Here is a 25,013-nt window from a genome sequence, read left to right on the forward strand (position 1 = left end):
CCTCGTATCCACTGTCAGGTCCACCCCAACATGCCTCGGGCCAGGACTCATGAGGAACCCCAGCATGAACCATGGACACAGGTCATACGTGCTTTGACCTCAAACGACCAAGCTGCCCATCTGCCCAGCACTCCAAAAGTCACCTCAGTCCCATTCATGGTTCAACCAGGCATGAAGGGTCCTAGGTTTTTCTTTCCTATCCTCTCTCCTTCTCTTAAACAGGATACAGTCACCCAGAAAGAGTGAAACAAAACTCACTGTTATGTTTCATTAGGTTTACCCAACATCTGGGCCAAGGGAAAACAATTCTGACTATGTACCCATGGTTTCTCTTGTTTATTATTACGATTCAAGTGATGCATAGAAGCTTAAGAGTCAGGTGCTAAAATAGTTGGTTATCATATGAAAAATAGCCACAATTTACTGAGCACCAACTTAATGTAGGTACTGTACTAGGTGTTTAGCTATATTATCTTAAATCTTCATAACAATCTAAAAAAGTAGGTGGAGTGAGGGTGCCTACTGGTGGGGAAATTCAAGTTCAGAGAACATATTCCAAAGCTCATGCTCTTCTCCAAACACCGCCCTGCCTCTGTGGGAACCTGCTGTTTTTTTTTTTGTTGTTGTTGTTTGTTTTTTTAAAATATATTTTATTGATTTTTTACAGAGAGGAAGGGAGAGAGATAGAGAGCTAGAAACGTCGATGAGAGAGAAACATCAACCAGCTGCCTCTTGCACACCCCTCACAGGGGACGTGCCAGCAACCAAGGTACATGCCCTTGACCAGAATCGAACCCGGGACCTTTCAGTCCGCAGACTGACGCTCTACCACTGAGCCCAACAGGTTTCAGTGGAACCTGCTGCTTTCTAAGCCCATCCCTGCCCCTGAGTGCATACAGCCAGGAGCCAGGCCTGGAGTCCAAACCACAGAGTCTAGAATGATCATGGCCAGTTACCTCGCCCTCCTGAATGTACCTGAGGCATGAGCAAATTCTCTCCCACAGAGGTCACAGGTCACTGGAAGCCTCTTCTTCTTCTTCTTGGGGGCCTCAGCCTTGCCCCCTGCGCCATGGGCCTCCAGCTGGTGCTTCTCCAGCTCTTTCTTAGAGTCCTTGGTCTCACTGCACTCCTTACACTGCACCTGCTTGCTCTTGGCCACCCGGCAGCGCTTCATGTGCACCTTCAGGCGGCAGTAGAAATGGAAGCTCTTGTCGCAGGCCGTACACACAAAGCTCTTCTTGGCAGAGTCCGGGGAGGCAGAAGGATCTTTCTCTTGTTCTGGCAGGGAGCGAGCCTCCCCCTGGCCGTTCTGCTTCCGGGACTGGCCGTCTTCCTCAGCGGGCTCAGCTGCCTTCGCATCAGCGTTGGTGTTGGCTTCCAGGCGAAACTTATTACTCACCTTCCACCTGTCCTCCCCCCCGTTTTCCTGAGTAAGGAAACCTGCAGAGGAGAGAAATCTCGTGGCTCTAAGTTTCTCCACTGCTCCAGAGGATAATGCAGACTACTTGAGACCCTCAGAAAACTCGGAAGCAATATCCTCTTTACTTGATTAGCACAAACAGTATCATTCTGCATCTATGTCTGACTTTTCTAAATACGAGAGCATATAAAATAAGTAAATAAAACAGCTAAGATGAACTCTATGAACTGCTGCCTCTTCTCTCCAATACGGGAGCTGACAGGACCCCACCACCCGTTCCTCACCAGTGTGTGCTAACTCCTGCACCACAGGCTGCAGGCCAGGGGAGCAGCGGCGGGCGCTGCACAGGAGCTGACACATCTCAGTGGCCGACACCGATTTCTCCGCAGCTCTGCTCAGCACGGCTCGCAGGGAGGCCTCAGGGCTGGCTGTCTCAGAGGAGATGCTCAGAATCTAAATGAACACCACGAGACGAGGGTTTGCGGTTAATATCAACAGATTTTCTACATGGTTTGCTACTTAAAAAAAAAAAGCAAGCTAATTTCAGGAAGGCATTGCTCCATCTATAACAAGCTTACAATGCCTGTGATAAATGTAGTGGAGAGCCCTGTTTTCCAAAAAACATGGACATTAACAAGTGCAAAAGGAGGCACCTGGAAGACAAGTGTGCAGATACGAAAAGGTGCACGCCAGGAAGCAGGAAGCGTTTGCCACGAGAAATACCCTCTCAGCAACCAGAACTTCTCCAGATCTTAATGTTAAAAGCTCGGAAAACTGTAGGATTTGGTTGTTGGTGTTTCTGCCTTGAAGATCAAAATAACTTCTTATAATAGATAATTGTTTCAGTATCGGGAAGTAATTTGCATGATCAGTGGCTTTACATTTTTAGATACTTAGATGCACCCTTTAAACATCATTTTCTTTCGTAAAGAAACAGCTTTTTAAAGAAAGGGGCTTTCAAGAGGCCACGAACGTTCTTTCAAAGCCACCCTCTTTCAGAATGTGAGAGCTATCGGCAGAAACAGTCGTACACTGAGGAAATAAAAGCAAAATCATCCACAGATGGCCAAACGGAATTTTCATTTTGGAAGATATTTTATTTCTGCTCTTTTCAAGTCTCTCTAAATAAGCCTGCTGTCCCTGGAGGCAGGCATGAGACTCATTAGTGAGGCTCAACTGATCAGCTGCAGAAGCCCCGTCTCTGAAGTGTGTGGCGCTGGGGGAGTCTAACAGCCGGATCTTCCCTCTGAAGCCCACAGAAGCGTGTGCTGCCTTCCTCCGCTGGAGAGCCAGACGAAGGTGGGGCGGGCACCGGTGTGGCAGTGAGAAACCAGCCCTCTGCACACCTCTCATGCCCACGTGGATCAAAAGGCACTGCGGTGAACTTGTGTTTTTGTTCCTTTATGAGTCTTCCCCACTCCAGATACACCTGGTCCTGGGCTGGACATCCACGAATTCTCCCCCAGCCCCCACCTGGCTTTTCTGGGTTGCTGGCCACACTGTGAGAAGCCTTACAGAAAATGAGTTGGCACTATTTGCGCCCCATATGGGCAAACGCTTTGTTCTATCTATGTGTATCTTGGCTCTTTCTAGAAGCCAGAATGGAGCACATAAGACCATTTAAGCTTCCTTCCTCTAAAAGAAGTTGCTTCTTAAAACATGTTAGAGAGCAGTATGGCTCCCTTGGTTTTCGAGGTTTAGACAAAAGGAATAAATTTAGTGGGTTTGTCACATGAACCTGGTTTGCACTCTGCTTCATCTCTGAGCAGCTGGAGCAACCAGACAAGCTACCGAACACTCGGAGCCTCAGTTCCCTTATCCGTTCACTGGGGATGACATCACCCCCCACGTAGAGCAGAAGAGGTGTGGCTGGCAGAGGCTCGCACACACAGGCACTCCGCCGAAGCTGGTTCCTCCCCAGGAGTGAGGCAGGCCCAGCACTGACTCTCCAAACAGCGTGCTTTCCATTCCCACCTCACCTCTTTCACAGCCTCCGCCAGGCGCTCTTCCTCTGAGGTCAAGCCCTTGAGTTCAAGCGTGCGCTGGATGGCCTCCAGGATCAGCGCGCGGTGCCTCAGGATGGCCCCTAAGGCAGCACTTTCTGGGGTGCTCACTGGAAGAAAAGGGGGTGAGAACCCATTAGTAAACTATGAGCACCGTTCTGGGCTCTGGAATTCTCTTCACCTTTTCTCAATCAATTCTTCATAATGAGAGTACACTTCACCTGTCTCCTAGCTGGGGGTGGGAGCAAGGAAAATGGCACTGAGATATAACTCCTAATAAAAGCTTAGAATACTTACTGCATCTTTCATTTTAAAAGGTTTACGTTCTGAAACAAAATGACTCGTCCTGATTTCTAACGGGAGGGCCTGGAGGCTGCCATAGAGAGCCCCTGATATCTCCTGACAACCTCTAGTGGGCCGGCCACGCGCAGGTCGGTCACCTACCTGCCTGGAAGAAAGCCCCGGCGCCCGGCTCCCTTCGCATTTCCTCCATGAGCGGGCTCAGCGGGCAGGCCTTCGCCTCCTGAACCAGCAGCAGCAGCTGCCAAACGGCTGTCGCGGACAGGGTCTGCTTTTCTAGAACTGCTGACATCAAAGAACTGCAACCACCGGAACCAGAGTCACGTTTCACCAACTTCTCCATGACCTTCAGGAGGCAGCACAAACACTCACGTGAGGGGCTTCCTGGCCACTGGGTCCAGGGACTGTGCCTATGGGAGGAGTTCTCAGCACCTTCACTCACTCTACAGAGAGATGCTTGTACATAACGAAGTTCTTCATGCCTCCTGTTGGGTGCCTTTCCTTATTTCTGCAGAAGTTACAGCTATCCTACTTGCCATGCCGTCTCAGGAACGGAATCACCTTCTATTTCTCCTCTACTGACCCCTTAGCATTTCTCAACATGGCTGTGTGTGTATATTTATATAAGATATAAATACTTTTAAAAAAAATTCATCTTTTTCTCTACTTTCTTATTTTACACCTCCCTCCCCGTCCCCTCTCTTACCTCTCTTTCTCCAGGGGCTAAACTCCTCAGGTGCGGGATCATGTTTAATAACATCTGGTTGTCTGTGAAAATCTCAGAGAGGTTTTCCTGATAGCGTCTCAATAGCTCCGTCCCGTAATCTTCAGGGCTCGCTTGGACTGTAAGGATATTAGAAAAACAATAATGTTCGGTGGAACACAGCTCCTGGGGGGCTTCTCCTATGGAGGGCCAGGGAGTTTCAATGAGAGAGGAGGGGAGAAGTCAGCGCAAGGGCACTGTGTCCTCCGGAGAGGAGCTCAGCTCCTGGCTTAGGCCTCGTGAGCATGTTCATGCTCAGATGTCCTTCAGGCTGCACTCGATCACTCGGTGTGCAGGGTCACAGACCATTAAGCCTCTGAAAGTTAGTGCCTGTGGCAGAAGCTAGCGGTTGCTCAATGGGCTGGGAAGGGGGTGAGGAGAGAAGGGAGTGACTAGAAGGCTTCACGTGTAACAGAACCAGATGAACAGATTCAAGGGATTTGGCTTATCAAGGCTGAGGCAGAGGATCCATGTGGTGGTCAAATACAGGCAGGTGTGAGCCGAGACTGTGGTAGTGAAGCTGCCCCACCGTTCTGTTTACAAACCCTTGAGCCAATCTGCTAGATGCTCTCCTTTAAGAGGTCATATTTATTTGAAATTAAAGAAAAATCAACACCATCAGGCATTTCCATTAGCTTTGCTGATATTTAAAAAGTTATTCTCCCTTTTGGTCCAATAATTCCGGTCCTGGGGATCAAGGTATTGTCACTGTATAACTTGTGGTGGTGATGACGATGAAGATAATAACGACTATGAGTGCCTATGATATGCAGGCACTGTGCTAACTGTTTTACATATATAATCTCATGGAAGCCACAAAAACGAATGTGACAGGTACCTTTCTTATCTCTATTTCACAGAGGAGAGAATGAGGTTCAAAAAGTGTAAGTCACTTGCTCAGGGTCACACAGCTACAAAATGAGTAGTCTTGACAGTCTTACCCATTATGCTACATGTGTACCCAAACAAGGGCATGAGTAATATATCATTCACATCTTTGTGAATGAAAACTACCTACCCTTAAAAAATGGGATTATAGGGAACTTTTTGTAATGGGGGAGAATGCTTATATTATACTGTTAAATGAGAAAAATTACACCATTTGGTTAAGTATCTCAACACTGTACAAGTAATTGACAGATAAAATATGACAATGTGTAAATATTGATATAATCAAGTGATAGGATTTTAGGTTGTTTTTTTTTTCCCTTTATTTTTAAAACTGTTCAAGTCCGTGTAAGTATATATTACTTTTAAAAGCTAGAAAAAAGTTCTCACTTCCTGCTTTTCCTGAAAACCATCTAGTTTCAAATGCTCTAATACAGAAGAGAACTGGCTAGAGTGGGTGTCTTTCTAAGGATGAAATACGGACTCCCTGCCCCAAACTGAATGGACAGGAGGGCTACTGGAACCAAACAGCACTCAGTGGAAATGGGAAAATCAAGATTTGAGTTTTTACTGTTCACATTTGTCAACATAACGTGTCAAAATCGTGAGCCTTGTGAGCCCATTTGATGACACGTGACATCCTGGGAAAGCCACACTTAACAAACCCTGCACCGCTGGACCATCATAAGGGAGCTTAATAGGAAAGAATGGTTCTCAGATTCCAGATCTTAACTTCAGAAATATTAGAATCACTGATTGGTGACAGCTAGTTTCTGTTTTGCAATGGCATTTCTTAACATTATCTTGCATGGCACTAACGCGTGTTTAAGCTATAATTTTCTGCAGGAGCAGTTCCAGTCCAGAGAGCCAGCAATTAACAATACCTGCGGTGCTTGGCAAAGTGGCTCGTTTCTGCAAACTCTCCAGCAGGAGGCCCAAATCCGGGAACGCCATCTTCACAGCCTGAAGGACTTTTACCAAACTCTCCGCAGTCAGGGTCCTCTCCTCAGACATTCTGTGCAACAACTTTTCTATTGTCTCCTTGGGTGTTCCGCTCTCACAACAATTCAGAATCACCTGTGGTGGCAAGCAATCAACCAGACACCAGTTACTGGCAATTCTAGTGTATCTGTCGCACCACTGGAGAGGCCAGCAAGCTGGTATTACCAGATGCCCCGTCTCCAGGTCCTCCCTCTGCTGGTCTTTGGTGTTATTTTTGTCAAAGTCTCCTCCTTATTCTGCTTCAATAGAAACCTAAGACATTCTCCGAACAAATAGCTCCATGAAAATCAATCTTTCTCAGTGGCAGATAGTGTATATTTCTTTGCCTCCAACAGTTTGCATTTTGTGAAAATACTCTTACACTGGGCCTACATATTGAATAGCAGAGCAAGTAGCTTACATCTAACCTGATTCTTAAGATTCAGTCTGTTCTGACACTAAGGCTGGGAAACAGATGGGCAATTAATACAGTTATAGCATTTCTGTTCAGTAAAGTACACGACAGTGGTACAGGTTGCAATTTCAACACAATTCTATTATTTTACTTCTTTTTACTTTATTTGTACAACATTTTGAATACCAGATAATTTACATGTTAATCTGTGTCCTCCAAAATAAGACGTAAAGTACACTTTTGGATTAGCTTTCTGTGGATTCTTTGCTGTCTATCCTTCTCATTCCCAATGGCCTCATATACCTGCTCCAGTCATCACCCACATCATCTGTTCTTCCTGGTGTGTTAAAGGGTGTTCTGAGTCAAGCGTGCATAAGGACCAAGCAAAAAGATGAAAAATTAAACAGATGACATCCTTTTACAGATATTTTCCTATTACAATAGAACTGTTTCTTAATGGATTTACAAATCACTATGCATAACGTGGCTCTTATGGAACTGATAAGGCAGGGGGTTATTTCAATACATAATTTACAGGTTCACAGTGACTGAATTTTGAACTTTCCTTTGGAAAAGTACCAGCTCTCAGGAGAAGCCGTCCAGCACATCATTCACAGCATCATGCGAGAGGATGCCACTATCAAATTAACTCCCAGTTTAAAATAATAACTTTTGCTATAAAAACAAATTGGTTTGCCCTAGCTGGTTTGGTTCAGTGGATAATAGCATCGGCCTGCAGACTGAAGGGTCCCGGGTTCGATTCCAGTCAAGGGCACATGCCTGGGTTGCAGGCTTGATCTCCAGTGGGGGGGTATGCAGGAGGCAGCTGATCAATGATTCTCTCTCATCATTGATGTTTCTATCTCTCTCTCCCTCTCTGAAATCAATAAAAATATACTTTAAAAATTAATTTTATATATGTGAAAGGAAAATTTTATATTATATACCGGTATATATTAAAGGAATGGATATATTATAAATGAGTTGTCATATTCCTTGTCAGTACACCACAGTCATTTTCTTTAAGGTCTAATGTATCTAAGATTTCTACTAAATGAATCATAATTTAAAATTTAAGAGCTTGTATCTAAAACCCATATTGATTTCAGTGCTATCTCTTCATGCCGAAGCAATAACTGATACACAATGAGGAAGCCAGTTACTTTAAGAGTAGGAATGCGTTTTCAAGCCAGATAGGCCTAGTTTGAATCCCAGTTCTAAATTTATTGCCCGTGTGAGCTTGAACCTTATTTTCCTCATCTGCAAAGAAGGATAAGTGTACCACCTCTTGCACTATTCTTAAGAGACGTCTAGAATGAAGCTGCTGTTTGGAGAGCCTAGCATAACCCCTAGGACATGTGTGATTGTGACTAAATGACAGTAGTTACTGATATTATTAGCAGCAGTACGCACAGTGGTTAAGAAAATGTGCTTTGTTGAGAAGTCTGGGTTCCAGTATTGGCTACAAGCAGCTGTGACTTTGGGTGAGCTGCTTAACCTTCAAAGTGCCTGTTTCTTCCTCTAAAATTAGGGAAATAGCCATAGCTTCATAATGTTGCTGTGAGGGTAGAGTTTATAAACTTAAAAGGTCCCCAGCGTATTTCTTGGCACATAGCAAGCAATAAGTAAATGGCAGCTATGTAATTCCTGTCTTTGTATGTTTCTAATCCTGAAGTCATTCTTACTCACCATTTCTTGCAGAACCCAGGATATGTACAGATAAGGGCCATGGTGCCTGTCATTAACATCACTCCGTAGCAGGAAAAAAGCTCTAAAAGGCCTGCGTGCATGTTCCACGTGATGTCAAAACACTGCGGCTATTTGATCAGCATTCACCTCTACACACCTACTTTATTATTTTGCTTCAATCTTTGTGAAAAGGAGTAGCTTAATGAGGCTCTGGTGGAACCCAATCCTAAGAAATGTTTTTTGTAATTTGTTACTAATTTAAGTTCTTCTGCTTCAGCCCTTTCTGTCAAGTTAAGTGAAAACGACAGAAGAAAATGACAGCATGGTCTGCCTTGCAGCACACAATGAGGCTGAGTTTGGGCTCACCCTATCAATGCTGTTTTACCAAGATAATGAAACAGTTCAGAGGACACATCCAATCCAGCTATCAAGGAAAAGGTTTGAATGAGTAATCGAATGGAATCACTAAGGTATCAGGTGCCTCCAGCACATAAGCAACTTACTTTGAGTGCCAGAAATTACACTTAATTTGAAGTCTAAGGATAAAACAGGGGTTTCATTTTAATATTATTTTGTGTATTATATTTTTTCGAAGAAGTTCAAAGGAGTTAAAAATTTAAAAACCTAATTTGCAAAACACAATTTTGAGATTAAAGATTATTCCCATTTTATATGAAACAATAGCAATACAAGATTACTGGAAAAAAGAAAAAAGGAAATGTAGAATCCAGTCTCAATATTCATCCAGTGCTTAGCCATCATACCAGTGATTATTGTAAACATTTTCTCCCCTGAACATTTAAGCCACTTCGCACAAAGAATTGATGCCACAAAAGTTCTCTGTTCTTATTGCTTCCTTCCAGATATAAAAATATTTTTAGCACAAAGTTGAAATCAATAACACCGACAAATACAGTTATCTAGGTGACTTGAGAAGACATGCCAGCAGTTTTATGAGGATTTTAGTAGCCGGCTGGTGGGAGAGTAAATCGGTATAACCTTCCTGAAGGGCAATTGACAACATATACCAAGCACTTGAAACACTTTATATTATTTCAAAATCCCACTTCTTAAAATTATTCTAAGGAAAGGACTTCAGAAGTATGCAAAGAGTAAGAGCCAGGGGGCTCTCTGAAACATCATTTACAATAGCAAAATACTGGGAGCAAATGCCCAACAATAAAGAATTAATGAATTATGGTATGTCCATTGGACAGAGTACAATACAGCTCCCAAAATCCATACTGAAGTAAGGAGGTGTATTGACAATACATTAAATAAAACAGTTAAAAAACTGTCTGATAACCCCGTGCAAGGATGACTCAGACAAGAAAAGGGGAGACAAGGCTAGCAGTGACACCTCTGAGTGATGGGATGGCGGGATATTGGAATTCCACCCCCCTGCCCCACTGTTTTCTACAGATGAACAGTATATAATTTCTTTAAAAAGGAAAAAGTGTCATATAATTACAAATATACCTAGACATTTCAATTCTTGGGACAACTATTTCATAAACTCACTGACTAGAGCAGGAATACCCATCCGCTGTATACCTGCCCATTTAATGGACAACTACAATGCGTAAGGCCCTTGGCAGGCTGCTGCTAGGATGCAGAGGCATGAATCAAGAGCCTGAACTTCAAGGTGCTCACTATGTATTATGTACAAACATACTGCAAGGCGAAAATTGCTACATGCCGCAAAAGAAGTTTAAAAAAAAAACACAGTGCCTTATAAATCCAGAAGGGAGGAGAGACGCTAGACAGTTACCCTTTTCTCGGTGCCAGGCAGGAATCCCTCCGTGGCTGTTTCCAGGAACTCCATAATAGGTCTCAGCTGGGTTACACAGCGGATCAGGTCCTCTTTGTGTTCTAGTAACAGAGCGGACAAGGTCTTTCCCTCTCCCGTGCTCCCTGGGGGGAAAGAGTTAGAGACGCACAAGAGAAGCCGGTCAATTTGAAGAAAATGACAGCATGGTTTGTCAAGAGAGATCTAACAGAATAGCAAAGTGGTTCTCAGCCTATTCTGAGGATCCAAATGCAGAATCTCGCTTTTTGGAGAGGAAAACACTTTATTATTCTGTTTAAATTGTATGAAAGGAAAAGTATTTCATTTATCTGTGGAAACACAAAGCCGCAGAGCCAGCCAGAGGTTAACTTCTGGTTGGCAAGGCCACTGCTTTGTACCGAACCCCAAAGAGACAAGCTGCAGCCTTTAAAGTGCTGTCAGCGAACCAGCTCACCCTGGGCTCAGCACATCGGGGAGGGTGCGTGGCTTTGTGAAGGGCAGAAGAACACTGATGGCATTCTCCAACCTCAAGGTGTCAGACTCGTTTAGCACACGAGGGGATAGAAATGGAGTCTCCAATTTAGCTTGTACATATTTAACACGCAGCTTCTGGAGTTACATGCACAATTTATGTGAAAATCACTTCACAGTAACTAGGCCACTGAAGAAATGAATCACTGGAGCAAAATTCATAGCATCTGCCCAGAATAAAACTGGGTGATCCAGTGGATGGGCTTCTCCTACCTCTTGGCTGCACGGCTTCCGCAGCCTCTGGCTTTCCACCTGCCAGGGCTGTCTTCACTGCAGGATTAGAATCCTGGTACAGCCTCAGCAGGGACACAACCGTCTGAACATCCAGGCTCCCGGCTCTTACTTTATCCAGGATTCTCTGGAATGCTGAATGACCTTCTGCACCCACAAGACATCCCATCATGGCCTACGGAACACAAGTACCCAGAAAGAGAGATCAGCTTGACGCAAGAACCCCACGCTCCTTGGGTTTGGCAAGTAGGGCCTGAAATATGGTGGCAACCATACTTTGGTAAAAACTGCTGTTTGAATTTTAGCTTTGCTATCTGACTTCGGCCTTTGATTACTTGCTGAGGAGTGGGAAATTACTGACCTTGCCTGGAGGGTAGAAAGTTACTCATCCCTCCCCCTCCTGGACCTGAAGGCCAAATCAACAGTCTGGGTTAGTCAAGGCTAAAAGAACAGAACGAACCAAGAAGGGAGATTAGGCCATCTGGCCGATACATACAACTGCAAGGTTAAGCAATATAGAAACCAGTCAGCTCCAGCCCCGTGGACCTCCACCCCCCTTTTTTTGAAATGTATAAAAAGCTGGATTTGTAACTGCTGGCTGCTGTTTCTGCCTGCTCCATCCTGGCGGCAGCAGCCCAGATTCGAATCTGTAATAAATTTGTTATTTGACTCCGCAATTGGCTATTTGGAGTTGTTTCCCGGGTAGGGGTCTCTGCCTCTTGGGTGGTCTCTTCTCCATTCAACATTCTGGGGGCTCGTCCGGGATGATAGAGACCCCCAGACGGGCAGACGCCCCATTCTTGTCGTCCGGACTACTTGAACGGCGCCGGTAAGTAGAGGCCTCATTTGTTCCTTCTGTTTCTTGTTCTTGGTTGCTCACGAGCGCTTGGGATCAGAGAACGGCGGGACGCTGCCAGAAGTTCTCAGATCCGGCCGGAGTGGGGGACGCCCCACCTGCGGTCTTGGTTTCTTGTTGTTCGAGTGGGTGGAAGAGTGAAAGAGATGCTGTGGTATGTCTGGTTTTTTGTGTTTCTAGGAATGTTACTTGTCGTCCTTGTTTTGGACTTATTTGTTGCCTAACTGTTTATAGATTGGGAAGAAAGAGAGAAATGGGACAAGGAAACTCGAGGGAGAGTCACCTAAGTCCCCTTGAATGTATGATTAAAAATTTTTTCTGACTTCAGAAAAGGGTGAAGGCTATGGTGTTTCTGTAGATGCCTTCACTCTCTGGAGACTCTGTAAGTTGGAGTGGCCGACATTTGGGGTTGATTGGCCTTCAACAGGGACCCTAGACATGGGACCCTGCACGGGAGTCCGGCGGATAGTCTATGGAAGCCCCGGGCATCTGGACCAAATTCCATACATTGATATTTGGATTGATGTTCTTTTTGATAACCCCAAATGGCTGAAGGAGTGTGGTTGTCTCCTTGACAAGGGAAAATTGGGAGAGAGACCTCCCAGGTCCGTCTTACTCGGCCGGCCACAGGCGAGCAGAGAGAAAGAAAGAAACCTTTAATTTGTTTAAAGCTGAGTGCTCTGATGGCTAGCAAACTACCCCGAGTGGCCACTGGGATTCCTTTTTCCCAGGGGTGCTTTGCTTTCTATCAGAGGGGTATCAGCCCACCTAACAATATTTATGTCTATGTTTATTGATTGGAAGGTATGAAATTGTAACAATTGTGGTACAAAAAAAAAACCTAAATGAATCTTATGTCTGCCACCACCCAGTCTGATCAGTGGTGGAGGAACTGTCTCAGAACTGTTTGTTTCAATTGGCCATTTAAGTTTACATTGTAAAATCTTTAAAAGAAAAGGAAAATATTTTGTGGGCCACTTGGTCCTTGTGTATATCAACTCTTAAGTTATAATTTTGAAATCAGTAAGAGCTTGTCAAAAAGGTCAGGGGGTCTGATTATAGTGTAGGGGTCACCAGTTCCCCCAAGGCACCTTCGCTAGCAAGAGGCAAGTGGAGGACTGCCAGATGAAAAAGCCCTGGTGGAAGCACCTCCTTCAACACCTGGGACCCCTCGGACCCGTGTACTCCCTGCCTCAGCCCACCTGGTGTCTATTCCCTCCAGGGGTTGTTTTGAATAGCTGGAGGCAGCAGATAATTCCCCACCAGCTTTTGAAATTCCCCACCTTGAGGCGGAAACTACCTAGGTGATACTGGTAACAAGTTTACAGGAATGGCTAGGAGTCTTCAGCTAAAGAATGTGTTCATTTGCATTTGAATGCTACTCCAGTGATCTACAGGGAGTGGCAGGTAATTCCATGGTGAAGATACCCCAATGGCCTTGCTTACAATGTTTAGTCTTTGTCATTGGTATCAGCTAAACAGGGTCATATAGCTATTGTACTTAAGTATGAATTATAATTGAGAAATGTAATGTTATTAATCTGAAGAAAAAAAAAGCCAAATATATTTTACTTGCCAGCTTTAAAAGTTCAAAGTATAAATTAAATTAGGAAAAGTTAATTACAGTAACTAAATGCCTAGAATATGGCAGGCTAAACTGTATTATATGTGTTAAGAATAAGCAGTAATGATCAAAGATCTCAAGGATTGATTTATTCTCATTTGTCAGATGAGGAATCTATATGATGCTTGAGCCCTCTCCAGATTGTTTCATACAGACCTAAGTAAATTTGCTGGGAATTTATAGTGTACCTCTTGTAAAGAAGTAAGCCAAGTCATATGTTTTTCTCTTAATGTAGAAAAAGTGATAGCCATATTAATTTGTTTTGTTTTGCTTTTCTCATATGCCATTGTTATCATTTCTAATTGCATTGTAAGCTTGAACTTGGGCTTGTACCTGCACCTTGTATTTTGTTTGGGAATCATTTTTGGTTTCAGTCATGTGTGCCTACTCTATAGATTTAAGTAGACTTCATCACAAAGGTTTATAATTTATTTAGAATTGTGTTAAAACAATGTGAAAACATGGTTTAACCCCCGATGACTGCTTGGACACTTTTCACCGTGTTCTATTAGGGGACTTAAAGGCACAGTTAAAATTCTCCTGTTCCCCTTCTCAGTCTTATCTGTAGGAAGAATGTGGCAGTTTAAAATTCAAGCGGCTACTGGGAACAGAGTGCTAGACTTGCTCTCTCTTCCCTCTGCCTTTCCTAAATATTCTAAAATAATAGAAGATTTGAGGTATGGTTGTAGATTTTTGAAGGACATAGAAAGAAGGTTTAAAAGCTAATAAAGTTTTTATGAAAGTTGTGCATGTGATGAGAAAGAGAAACAGGGAGAGAGGGAAAGAACAAAACAGAGACTTAAGAAAGAGACTCTGGGAATCCGAGAGGGAAGGATTAGCAGAAACAAAGATTGGAAGAGAAAGTGATAAGTATGTATGTGAGAAAGGGAGGAAGAGAGATACAAGCTAGAGACAAGAAAGGACAGAGATTAGAGAGGGAGAGAGACAGAAGGTGAGGCCAGAAGAGACAGAGACAATCTAAAAGAAAGGAAGACTTAGACTCCAAGGGTTTTTAACCTCCAGGAAGAAGACTGACAGAACCAGGGCTCCTTTCAATTAATCCCCCAAGGGTAACCTTACAAGTGAGAGGCAAAGCTATTAATTTCCTGGTGAGCACTGGGCAGTTTATTCAGTCTTGACAGAGCCGATGGGACCTCTAGGAAGATATCAGTCCAGGGAGCCACCAGACAAACTGACTGTTTTCCTTGGACATCAAGAAGGACTGTAGACCTACATACTGGAGGAACACAGCTGCTAAACTGGACTGAAGTAGAACAACAGGCCTTTGAGGAGCTAAAGAAGGCTCTCATCTCAGCACCTGCCCTAGCCTCGCCAGATGTCACGAAGCCCTTCCACCTTTACGTGAGTGAGGTAAGGGGCATTGCCAAAGGGATTCTCACTCAGACTCTAGGTCCCTGGAAGAGACCTGTGGCCTATCTGTCTAAGAGACTAGACCGTGTGGCAGCAGAGTGGCCAGTGTGCCTCTGGGCAGTGGCCATCATTTGAGGCCATCTGACTCCCAAAAGCAGTTGCAATAGTGCACTGCAAAGGACATCAGAAAGGGGAGACAATTAGAGCCAGAGAAAATAGAGCCACAGACCAAACTGCAAAGGAAGATGCCCAAAAACCAGTGGGGCCTTTACAAGTCTTAGAAACCCTGACAGACCCCAACCTACACCAAAGAAGAGGAAGAATTGGCTGAACAGAAGCAAGTCATCGAAGGACCAGATGGTTGGTGGACCCTACCAGATGACAGACTGTTGGTCCCAGAGGCTCTAAGTCGGATATTAGTTGCCCAGTCACGCCAGGTTACCCACTTAGGTATCATCAAGACTTCTGAATTTCTGTGAGGCAGATACTACGAAGCTTAAGTAAGGTAAAAGTATAGACACTAGAAGTACTATCTGTGTACAGGTAAATGTTAAGGAAGAATTGAGGGACCCCCTGGGAATTCGGGCCCCAGGGAAATTCCCTAGGAGAGCATTAGAAGGTGGGTTTCATAGAGATTAAGCCACCAGCATTAAAGTACAAGTATATGCTAGTTTTTATAGACACCTTCTCAGATTAAGTTGAAGCATAGGATAGAAACTGCCTCTGTAGTAGTCAAGAAATTACTCCAGGAGATTATACCTAGAGTCGAGCTGCCAGTAGTCATAGGATCAGATAACAGCCCAGCCTTTGTAGCAAGGTATCTCAAAGTATAGCTCAAGCCTTAGGACAGGCATGAGTGGAACTCTAAAAAGTTTAATTAAATTTGTCCTAAAAACCGGTGAAAATTGGACCAACCCCCTGCCCTTCGCCCTATTATAGGCCGGGTGTATCTCCTACTGGGATGGTTTCCCCCCCTCTTTTTGAGATTGTGTATGGTAGACCTCCCTCCATCCTTCCTGGGGTCAGGGAGAAACTGAAAGCTAGAATTCATAACCATTCCCTTGCTCAAGTCCTTACAGGCTCTACAATTTACCCAGAAGCCATGCATAAGCTTGTTCCAGATGCACTGCCAGTGCCCCCTGTGGACCCTGTACACCTCATCCAGCCCGGAGACTCTGTGGGTAAAGAAGTTCACTGCCCAAAGACTCACTCCAACCTGAAAGGGACGCTACACTGTTATCCTGAGCACGCCCACGGCTGTTGAAGTAGACGGCACCCAGACCTGGCTACACCACTCCCAGCTCCTGCACAGAAAACAACCTAGATCCTGGCAACCAGCAGCCTCACCCGTGAGATCTCTAGCCTGGCCTCCACACAGGCCAGGAGGAGACTTGATGCCAGGAGGGGAATTGGACTTCAGTAAAGACAGTACTAATGGGAACTGTAGTACTAGAGGTTTTGGTAACTGTAAAAACATTTTTACTAACCAAGTGAGAAAGTCCGGAGCTAAGTAAGGCTAAATATACTAGGGGACTGGAGAGCAAGGAAGTAGGATGAGTCAATGATTTGACTCTTGTACAAAAAAACCAGTGGGGAATGAAATATGGTGGCAACCATACTTTGGTAAAAACTGCTGTTTGAATTTTAGCTTTGCTATCTGACTTCGGCCTTTGATTACTTGCTGAGGAGTGGGAAATTACTGACCTTGCCTGGAGGGTAGAAAGTTACTCATCCCTCCCCCTCCTGGACCTGAAGGCCAAATCAACAGTCTGGGTTAGTCAAGGCTAAAAGAACAGAACGAACCAAGAAGGGAGATTAGGCCATCTGGCCGATACATACAACTGCAAGGTTAAGCAATATAGAAACCAGTCAGCTCCAGCCCCGTGGACCTCAACCCCCCTTTTTTTGAAATGTATAAAAAGCTGGATTTGTAACTGCTGGCTGCTGTTTCTGCCTGCTCCATCCTGGCGGCAGCAGCCCAGATTCGAATCTGTAATAAATTTGTTATTTGACTCCGCAATTGGCTATTTGGAGTTGTTTCCCGGGTAGGGGTCTCTGCCTCTTGGGTGGTCTCTTCTCCATTCAACAGGGCCCACAACAATTTGATCCCACCCACTTGACCTTTCTGTGCCATTTGGCACTGCTATTGCCTCTGTATAACAATTCTCCTCTAACTTCATCAGACTGAATGAAGCATTTTTGGATAAGCACTTTCTGACCATTCCTTTATAGCCTTTCTTGTTGGTTACTTAAGTAACTACCATGAACTTATCTTGTCTCTATATTAAAATAATAAATAAGATTAAGACACCAATTGAATACTTAATCCCTCTAGTCACACATATCCAACCCTTCATGTTTCTATTAGCTGGCCTACACTCTCTGTAGAATGCCTTTTCCCTGACAGCAGCAGGGACCTGAGGTAGGCAGCCTCTAAAATGGTTCTCAATGTCCCTGCCTTCAGGCACTCATGCCCTTGGGCTGGCCCTAATAACTAAGGAAGGTAACAGGCAAAGGTAATGGATGCCACTTCTGAGATGAGGTCACTGTGACTTCCACCTTGCCTAAGTGTGCGCCATCTTTGCTCTGATGCAAGCTGCCATGTTGTAAGCTGCTGACAGCGGCCAGGAGCTAAAATCTCTGGCCAACAGTCAGTGAGTGAACTTGGAAGTGGCTCTTCCAAAGCCTGCCAAAGGCCACGTGACCAAGCTTAGAGAGACACTCTCCCAGCGAGCCCAGAGATGTCGGCAGCCCTGGTTGACACTTAGAGGGCAGCCCTGTGAGGCTCCAAGCCAGGGACTCAGCTAAGGTAGGCCTGGATTCTTGACCCACAGAAACCATGAGGTTATAAATGTTTGATCTTTTAAGCTGATAAACTTTAGAGTAATTTGTTACATAGCAATGGATAACTGAGAGAGACTCACTCATTGCTAATGCCCTGAGTAAGCATGTTTCTTTGTCTTTATTTTCCCTTTCTTTCTTTAGCACATCGTAATTAAATGGCCTATAGCTATTTCATTCTATAGGTGTCCAGCTTTGTGCATCCGAAGCTCTCGGAATAGCCCAAATCCACCTTTCTTAGCATCCAATTTGTCTGGCATTATCACTGGAGCCACTGGGGAAGAGAAGCTTTCATCAATGGTGGCATCGGATGTGCTTCTCATTATCCTCTCTGCTGTCTCCTCCTCTGTAGAACTACTCAGCAGTGAAATTAAAACATTTGTTAACTTCATTGCTCAGCAGTGACGCTAGGGTGACCATCTGGGAAGAGAAGGAGGGGTGGGCTGATGGAAGAGCCAGGAGGGAGCAGTGGGTTGCCTGGATGGCCCTGCTCTCCGCTCTTCCTTCCAGAACCTACTGGGGACCTGTATCAGAGCCAGCGTTCATAAACTGTTTCTCCTCCAGCCCCTGCGCTGCCTGGGGCTCCACAGTAGTGGGCTCTTTTCTGAAATAGCGTGTCTGCCTGTGTCACAAATTGCTACAGGCTGGGGCTCATTGATTGCTACCACGAAACAGACTCCAAGACATGAACCAAAACAGACTTCTGTTCTTTAACCACACATTTGGAACTCCTTTGATTCTTAGAGTTAAAGGTACTGCACCTTAGTAAATTCATATAAATTCATAGTCACATGTGTAATCAAAGCATTTTTATGTGAGTACAGTAAAGATGAGACAGTTTCCTTTCTCTCAATTATATGTGATAAAACACTTAATCTTCCCCTTACACTCAGGTCTTTTAACTGAATTTTCTTATTTTCCCAAATGTTAGCCATCAGGTTTGTTTGGGCTACACTACATTCTTGTTTGCTCATGCCTCCCCTAAATGCTGAGAGCAGGAATGATACAGACCACCGCAGCTCAACACCACCCCAGACTGTGCACCTGTGCCATCTACCTTACTCCACACATCACTCCCAGGAGGCATTACCAAGACTAGTTAAATGAGTCAGAGAGGTGAAGTAACCCACTCAAGGTCATGTGGCAAGCGAGCAGAGGAGTCTAGGAAAAAAACAAACACTGAGCTCACTGACCTGGCACCCTCTTTATCCAGTTCCATCTCCCAGATTTTGAGTGTGACCAAATCCATGTATACTGGATTCTACTGGACTTCTAGAATCCACATCACTGTGAACACTGAATAGCAGTATCTAGACAACCTGCAGCATTCTACGTGGTCTCAATGATTAGTAGAGATTGGTACATAGTAGGTGCTTAATAAATGCTTACCCCAATGAAATTTCTTTGCCATAACACACTAGTCTTTTCTGTCTATGGTAGCATATCTTAGACTTGATAATTAGCACAGAGGAGGTTTGGTGGAAAATGTATTTTCATCTCTCATAGACCTGCAGAGTGAACCCTATTAACTCACTTCTCAAGAGGGTCAGCCTACCCTGTCAGTGAACAGTCCACACAACACAGACCTACACTTTCTGACTAACCTCCAAAGCAGTGACGTGGTTGAAACATCAGATTCTCGCAGGTAATAAAAGTTGTTTGCCTTTGAAACAAAGTTGAAGGAGAAAAAAATGCTACTACATCCTCAGCTTTGGGAGTCTTTCTAGAACCTGAGGTGAAAAGTGGCTCAAACAGCAAGGAAATCAATAGTAGAAAAGGGAATCTCTTTATTCTAGTGAAAGACTCACTTTGCTATACACACAATTAATTAAAAGCAGGGACATGGCTAGGAATAAAGAAGACAATGAAAAGTTCTAGCGTAAAAGCTGAAAAAAAGCCTGAGTTTGCCTTTAAAGAAAGATCTTACTGAGCTCAGCCAGAAAGCCTGAGGTCAGTGCCTGCTTTTTCCAGTGGGTAGGGGACAGAACACAAAGACAGGCAGGAGACACGTCCTCATCCCAGCACCAACGCGCTTCTCCGTAATCAGTTTTGGCTTTGGTTTCACACAATTCAAACAGCCCAGCCTCTTCTCATGTTGCCGAAATCATTGCTCAGGGAATGGCTTTGCCACGTTTCATCATTTATCTCAGGAAATAAAAAAATCAGGACACTGGCCCATGGTGTCCTTCCTAAACTCAGGCCAGCTTCACAGCCTGGTCGGTTTTTCAGAAAAGGTACATGCAGTCCACTTCAACCAGAAATCGCCTATAAGCCTTAAATCAAGCCTTACAATGACACATCTAAGGATAAATTATTTTTAAATACATTTTTTTTATTAGTTTCAGAGAGGAAGGGACAGATAGAAACATCAATGATGAGAATCATTACAGGCTGCATCCTGCACGCCCCCTACTGGGGATCAAGCCCACAATCCAGGCATGTGCCCTGTCCGGGAATCGAACTGTGACCTCCTGGCTTATAGGTCGACATTCAACCACTTGAGCCGCGCCAGCCAGTCCAAGCATAGATTATTTTTAACATTAAACTATTTCAAATTATGTTATGACTAGAGACCCAGTGCACAAAATTTGTGCATGGGGGAAACAAGGTCCTCTTAGCCTGGCTTGCACCCTCTCCAATCCAAGACTCCTCGGGGGATGTCTGATTGCCCCTAACTGCCTCTGCCTTGCCCTACACCCGGGACCTAGGATTCCCTCCTCCAGCCGGTCACAGGCACCTGGGCTTCCCTCCCTCTGGCTAGCCACAGGCACCCAGGACCTGGGCCAGTTTCACCCAGGTTGACTTCAGTTGCAGGAGACAGTGGGCAGGCAGCTTCACCCAGGCCGCAGTCACAGGCTCTGGCGCCCAGGACCATGGGGCGGGCGGCTTGTCCCTCTCCCGGGCTGCAGCTGTAGCCACAGGCACCTAGGACCATAGGGTGGGCAGCTTGTCCCTCTCTCTGGCTGCAGCTTGTCCCTCTTCTGGCTGCAGCCTGGCTGGTCCCCTTTCCTGTCTCACAAGCTCATTTGTGCCTGGCTGGTCCCCATTCCTTTCTCCCCATCGTAAGTGTCTGAGCTGTGAGGGCGTGAGGGAGTGACAACCATTTGCATATTAGCTCTTTATTATATAGAATAACTAACCACCACCAACAAAAAAAAATACTCAAAGCTCTTTGGGAACTAAAAATATGTAAGCAGAAAAACAACAAACTGAATCCTCCAAACAATCTTTACAATTATAGGTGCAGAACAAATCTTAAATACTCTGAACTCTGTCTTTTAGTGATTCCTATAGTTTGGTGGCTTCTGTGTACATTCCCCCCAAATTACACCTGGCAGATTTCTTTGCTCTTAGAACATTCTATAAGGACAGGGATCTAGTCTTAGGTTTATTTTCCTAGCAACCAGCTCAATGTCTGGCACATACCAGTTGCTCAGTAAATATTTGCTGAGTCAAGGGGAAAGCAAAGTGTAACCCTTGGAAAAATAGATATTCAGTGACCCCACAAAAGTTTAAGAAATGTCAGCAGAGAAACTGTGACATCTGCCATCACACACTAAGAATTTGTGAGCCATTAGTTTTCCAGCAGTGCTTCTCAAAATGTGGTTTACAGATACAAAACAGCATCCCACAGGGCAGCTGTTAAAGAGAGAGATGTCCAAGTCCTACCACAACCTAGGAATCAGACTCTCTGGAAATGTGGTCTGGAGGTGTACATTTTAACAAGCCCCAGAGATTTTTATACACACTGAACTGTTGTAGAGGCAATGGCTGTGTAGGAGTCACTATACCTACAGACCAGGAAGCTACTTCCAAGATGGGAATGGCACCTACTTGAAAACATGACTTGCAAATTATGCCGAAAGCGACAGCAAACCATCTCGTGTAGGAGTAAATGACCATCGTATTAGGGTATGAAAAGGCATAAGGTGAAGTTTGGTGTATTATGAATATGGCACAGTAAATAAAACTATGTGTACAAAATATTAGTTTATTTCTATGGGAGTCATTATGTTCATAGTATATAAAATGTATCTAACTAAACAATTATGAATCTATTTTGTGCTCTAGAAATGTTTTTGGGGAAAGATGGCAAAAATGTCATTGGAGCTAAAATGAAAATGTTTTGTTTTGGAAAAAGAAAAAAAAAGGCACGCAGTGAAAAAGGGGTTTCAAGATTAATTACGTCTAAAAAGGCTGTGTTAATGTATAACTAACCTACTGGGTCCTTTTATGTGCCTGGCACCTACTGAGTCCTTTTATGTGCCTGGAATTTTAGTATGACTTTCATAACTAAATTAAATAACCTTAATTTTACCATGATTCTGAGATATAAGTGATAACATTCCCATTTTACCAATTAGAAAATAAAGGCTTAGAGAGATGAAGTTGCTCGAGGTCACAAGGTTAGCAGAGCTGGATAAACTGTATATCCACACAATGGACATTGCTCAGTGGTAAAAAGGAATGAATATGCAACCTCAAAATAAGTATGCTGAATGAAAGAAGCCAGACCAAAGGAATACAGACTATATGACTCCATTTATAGAGTAGTAGTGGCCTGGTGCACGAAATTCATGCATGGGGGGACGGGGTTTCCTCAGCGCAGCCTGCACCCTCTCCAATCGGGGACCCCTTAGGGAATGTCTGACTGGCTGTGGGATTGGGCCTACACCAGCAGTCAGACATCCCTCTCACAATCTGGGACCACTAACTGCTCAACTGCCTACCTGCCTGATTGCCCCTAACCCCTCTGCCTGCCTGCTTGATCACCCCTAACCTCTCTGACTACCTGCCTGCCTGATCGCCCCTAACTACTCTCCCCTGCTGGCCTGATCTCGCCCCCATCTGCCCTCCCCTGCAGGCCGAATCTCACCCCCAACTGTCCTGCCCTGCCGGTCTGATCTCACCCCCAACAGCCCTCCCCTGCCAGCCTGATCTCACTACCAACTGCCCTCCCCTGCCAGTCTGATTGCCCCTAACTGCCTCTGCCTCAGCCCTCACCACCGTGGCTTTGTCTGGAAGGAAGTTGGACATCCAGAAGATGGCTAGTCAACCGGCCTAATTAGCATATTACCCTTTTAATAGTATAGATTTTAGAAAATGCAAATTAACTATAGTGTAGAAAGCAGATCAGTGTTACCTGGGCATGGGCGAGTGGAAGGAGGAGGGAGGGGTTACCAAGGGAACTAAAACTTTTAGAAATGGCAGACTCTTCACTATCTTGATTGTAGTGATGGTTTCATGTTTCAAAACTTGTCAAACTGTACACTTTACATAGTACGTGCAGTTTACTATATGTTAATCATACCTCAATAAAGCTGTCTAAAAGCAAGTAAAAAGAGAGAAGTGCGGGGCCTAAGAAAGCAGCACCTCCCTAATGCTATATTTTATTTAATGTAATCTTATGTTCTTGAAGTATCTTTTTCCTTTTTCTTTCTGCAGCAGGAAGATTTATTATGGAATGTAACAGAATCAATTTTAAATACAGCCACAAAATGGTGTGTAGTGCTCTTACTCTGACATCTAAAAGCTGAGGAAGAAATAACATAAGCCTATAATGATTGCCAGCAGTGATTCAGTGTTCTTTCCAAGTACCAGTAATGTTACTGCCATCAAAAGATTAGGATAAGAATTGGAGGGGGAAATGTTAAATGAGTCCATGTCTGTAAATATTTTTGAGCACCTGTTATGTGCCAAATACTTTTAGGCACCAGTGATAGGGAAAAAATGCATTGAGACACAATTCAAGTAAAGTACAGAGGTGTCATTAATAATTTCAGTATTGCTGACTAAGGGATGAGGTTGCTCACCGCATCCAAACTTAAGAGGAGAGGAAGCCTTTAAGAGAAAAAACAAAGAGGTATGACTACAGCTAGCTATCAAAGTGCAGTAGGTCCTCAGGTTATGTCGGACTTCCATTCCTGAGGAACGACGAAACGCAATTTTCACTGTAAGTCGGAACCCACCTACACAAGCACCTACGTCACTCACATGGAGCACATACACAGCAGTAATGAAGTGAAACAGTAAAAAAAATTTAAAAGAAAGATAACAATTCCTGACCTTTACTTCTGGTAAATAATTAATAAAAAACATAAAGCACATAGGTACATACGTTGAAATGACAGAACTTTTTTTTTTTTTTTAATAAATAAATGGGAGACGGTGACTTAACCACAAAACCACATACGTTGAGTCCGACATAACCCGAGGACTGTCCGTAACAAACCAGTGACAAAATGATGCATTGAACAGTTAAGAGAACATCCAAGTGCAAAAACATAAAGCCATAATGTCCTTCAGCACAACTGGTTCAGAGTATACCAAGACTTTATAATTTAAACCCTCCCTAAAAGAGTCCTCAAGGTTATCCCAGTCTTATAAATAGCTTATCTCTTACGAAAATAATTTATGGCCAACTGTTGGTTAACCATGGTTAAAATAAGTACTTGACCTTGACTTCATTGTTTTTTTTTTTTAAATTTAATTTTACTATGCATCAGGGATATATTTAAATATTGGAAGGCATTTATTTATCGGATTAATAGTAACTAACAAAAACTAAACACCTACAGCAGCATGGGAGACCTCACAACACGGCCCACCAATCAGATGAGGAAGCCTGGGGGCAGTGCCCTCTCCTCTGCCAGCGCCTCTGGGAAGGGAGGGCTGAAGGAAAGGGAAAGCAAGGCGAGTTCCAAAATGGCCCTGGGATCAATTCTGCAAGGTTCTGAGAAACTGGGGAGGGAGGGAGCCTACAGGTGTGGGGGTGGGGGGGGGGGGGGGGAGGTCTCACTGAGATATTGAAGGAAAAAAAAAGGTTGGCTAAGAAACAGAGCCTGACTACTATTTGGCAGCTTTTATGTCAGTTAATTTCTGAACATTTATACATACACTAGAGATCCGATACACAAAATTCTTGCAAGAGTAGGCCTTCCTGCCCTAGCTGGTTTGGCTCAGTGGATAGAGAGTTGGCCTGGGGACTGACCAGTCCCAGGTTCGATTCCAGTCAAGGGCACATGCTCGGGTTGTGGGCTTGATCCCCAGTGTGAGGCGTGCAGAAGGCAGCTGATCAATGACTCTCTTTCATCACTGATGTTTCTCTCTCCCCCCCTTTCTCTCTGATCTGAAAAAAAAAAAAGAGGAGGCCTTCCTTCCCCCGCTGCCAGCACCAGCTTCCCTCTGGCACCCGGGACCTGGGCTTCCCTGGCTGCCCCGATTCCTCTGGAAGGTCATCAGTCTAATTAGCATATTATGCTTTTATTAATATAGGTGATATACACACAGCACTTTTACTCTTTGGGAGAT

At 44.4% G+C, this 25,013-nt stretch overlaps 1 protein-coding gene across 1 annotated transcript in view; it reads right to left on the reverse strand.

Moving 5' to 3' along the window:
- ZBTB40 (zinc finger and BTB domain containing 40) overlaps nt 1-25,013 on the reverse strand; it is a 58,373-nt gene that overhangs the window by 13,054 nt on the left and 20,306 nt on the right. Inside the window, exons 4-11 of the mRNA XM_084874833.1 lie at nt 10,993-11,185; nt 10,231-10,373; nt 6,259-6,451; nt 4,430-4,566; nt 3,868-4,069; nt 3,400-3,533; nt 1,705-1,873; nt 976-1,440 (exon numbers count right to left, since the gene is read on the reverse strand). Coding sequence (XP_084730959.1) covers nt 976-1,440; nt 1,705-1,873; nt 3,400-3,533; nt 3,868-4,069; nt 4,430-4,566; nt 6,259-6,451; nt 10,231-10,373; nt 10,993-11,185 — 1,636 coding nt within the window. The remainder of the gene's footprint in view (nt 1-975; nt 1,441-1,704; nt 1,874-3,399; nt 3,534-3,867; nt 4,070-4,429; nt 4,567-6,258; nt 6,452-10,230; nt 10,374-10,992; nt 11,186-25,013) is intronic.

This window comes from Pipistrellus hanaki (genome assembly GCF_964339955.1).
Source record: "Pipistrellus hanaki genome assembly, chromosome: 2".
Classification (NCBI taxonomy): domain Eukaryota; kingdom Metazoa; phylum Chordata; class Mammalia; order Chiroptera; family Vespertilionidae; genus Pipistrellus; species Pipistrellus hanaki.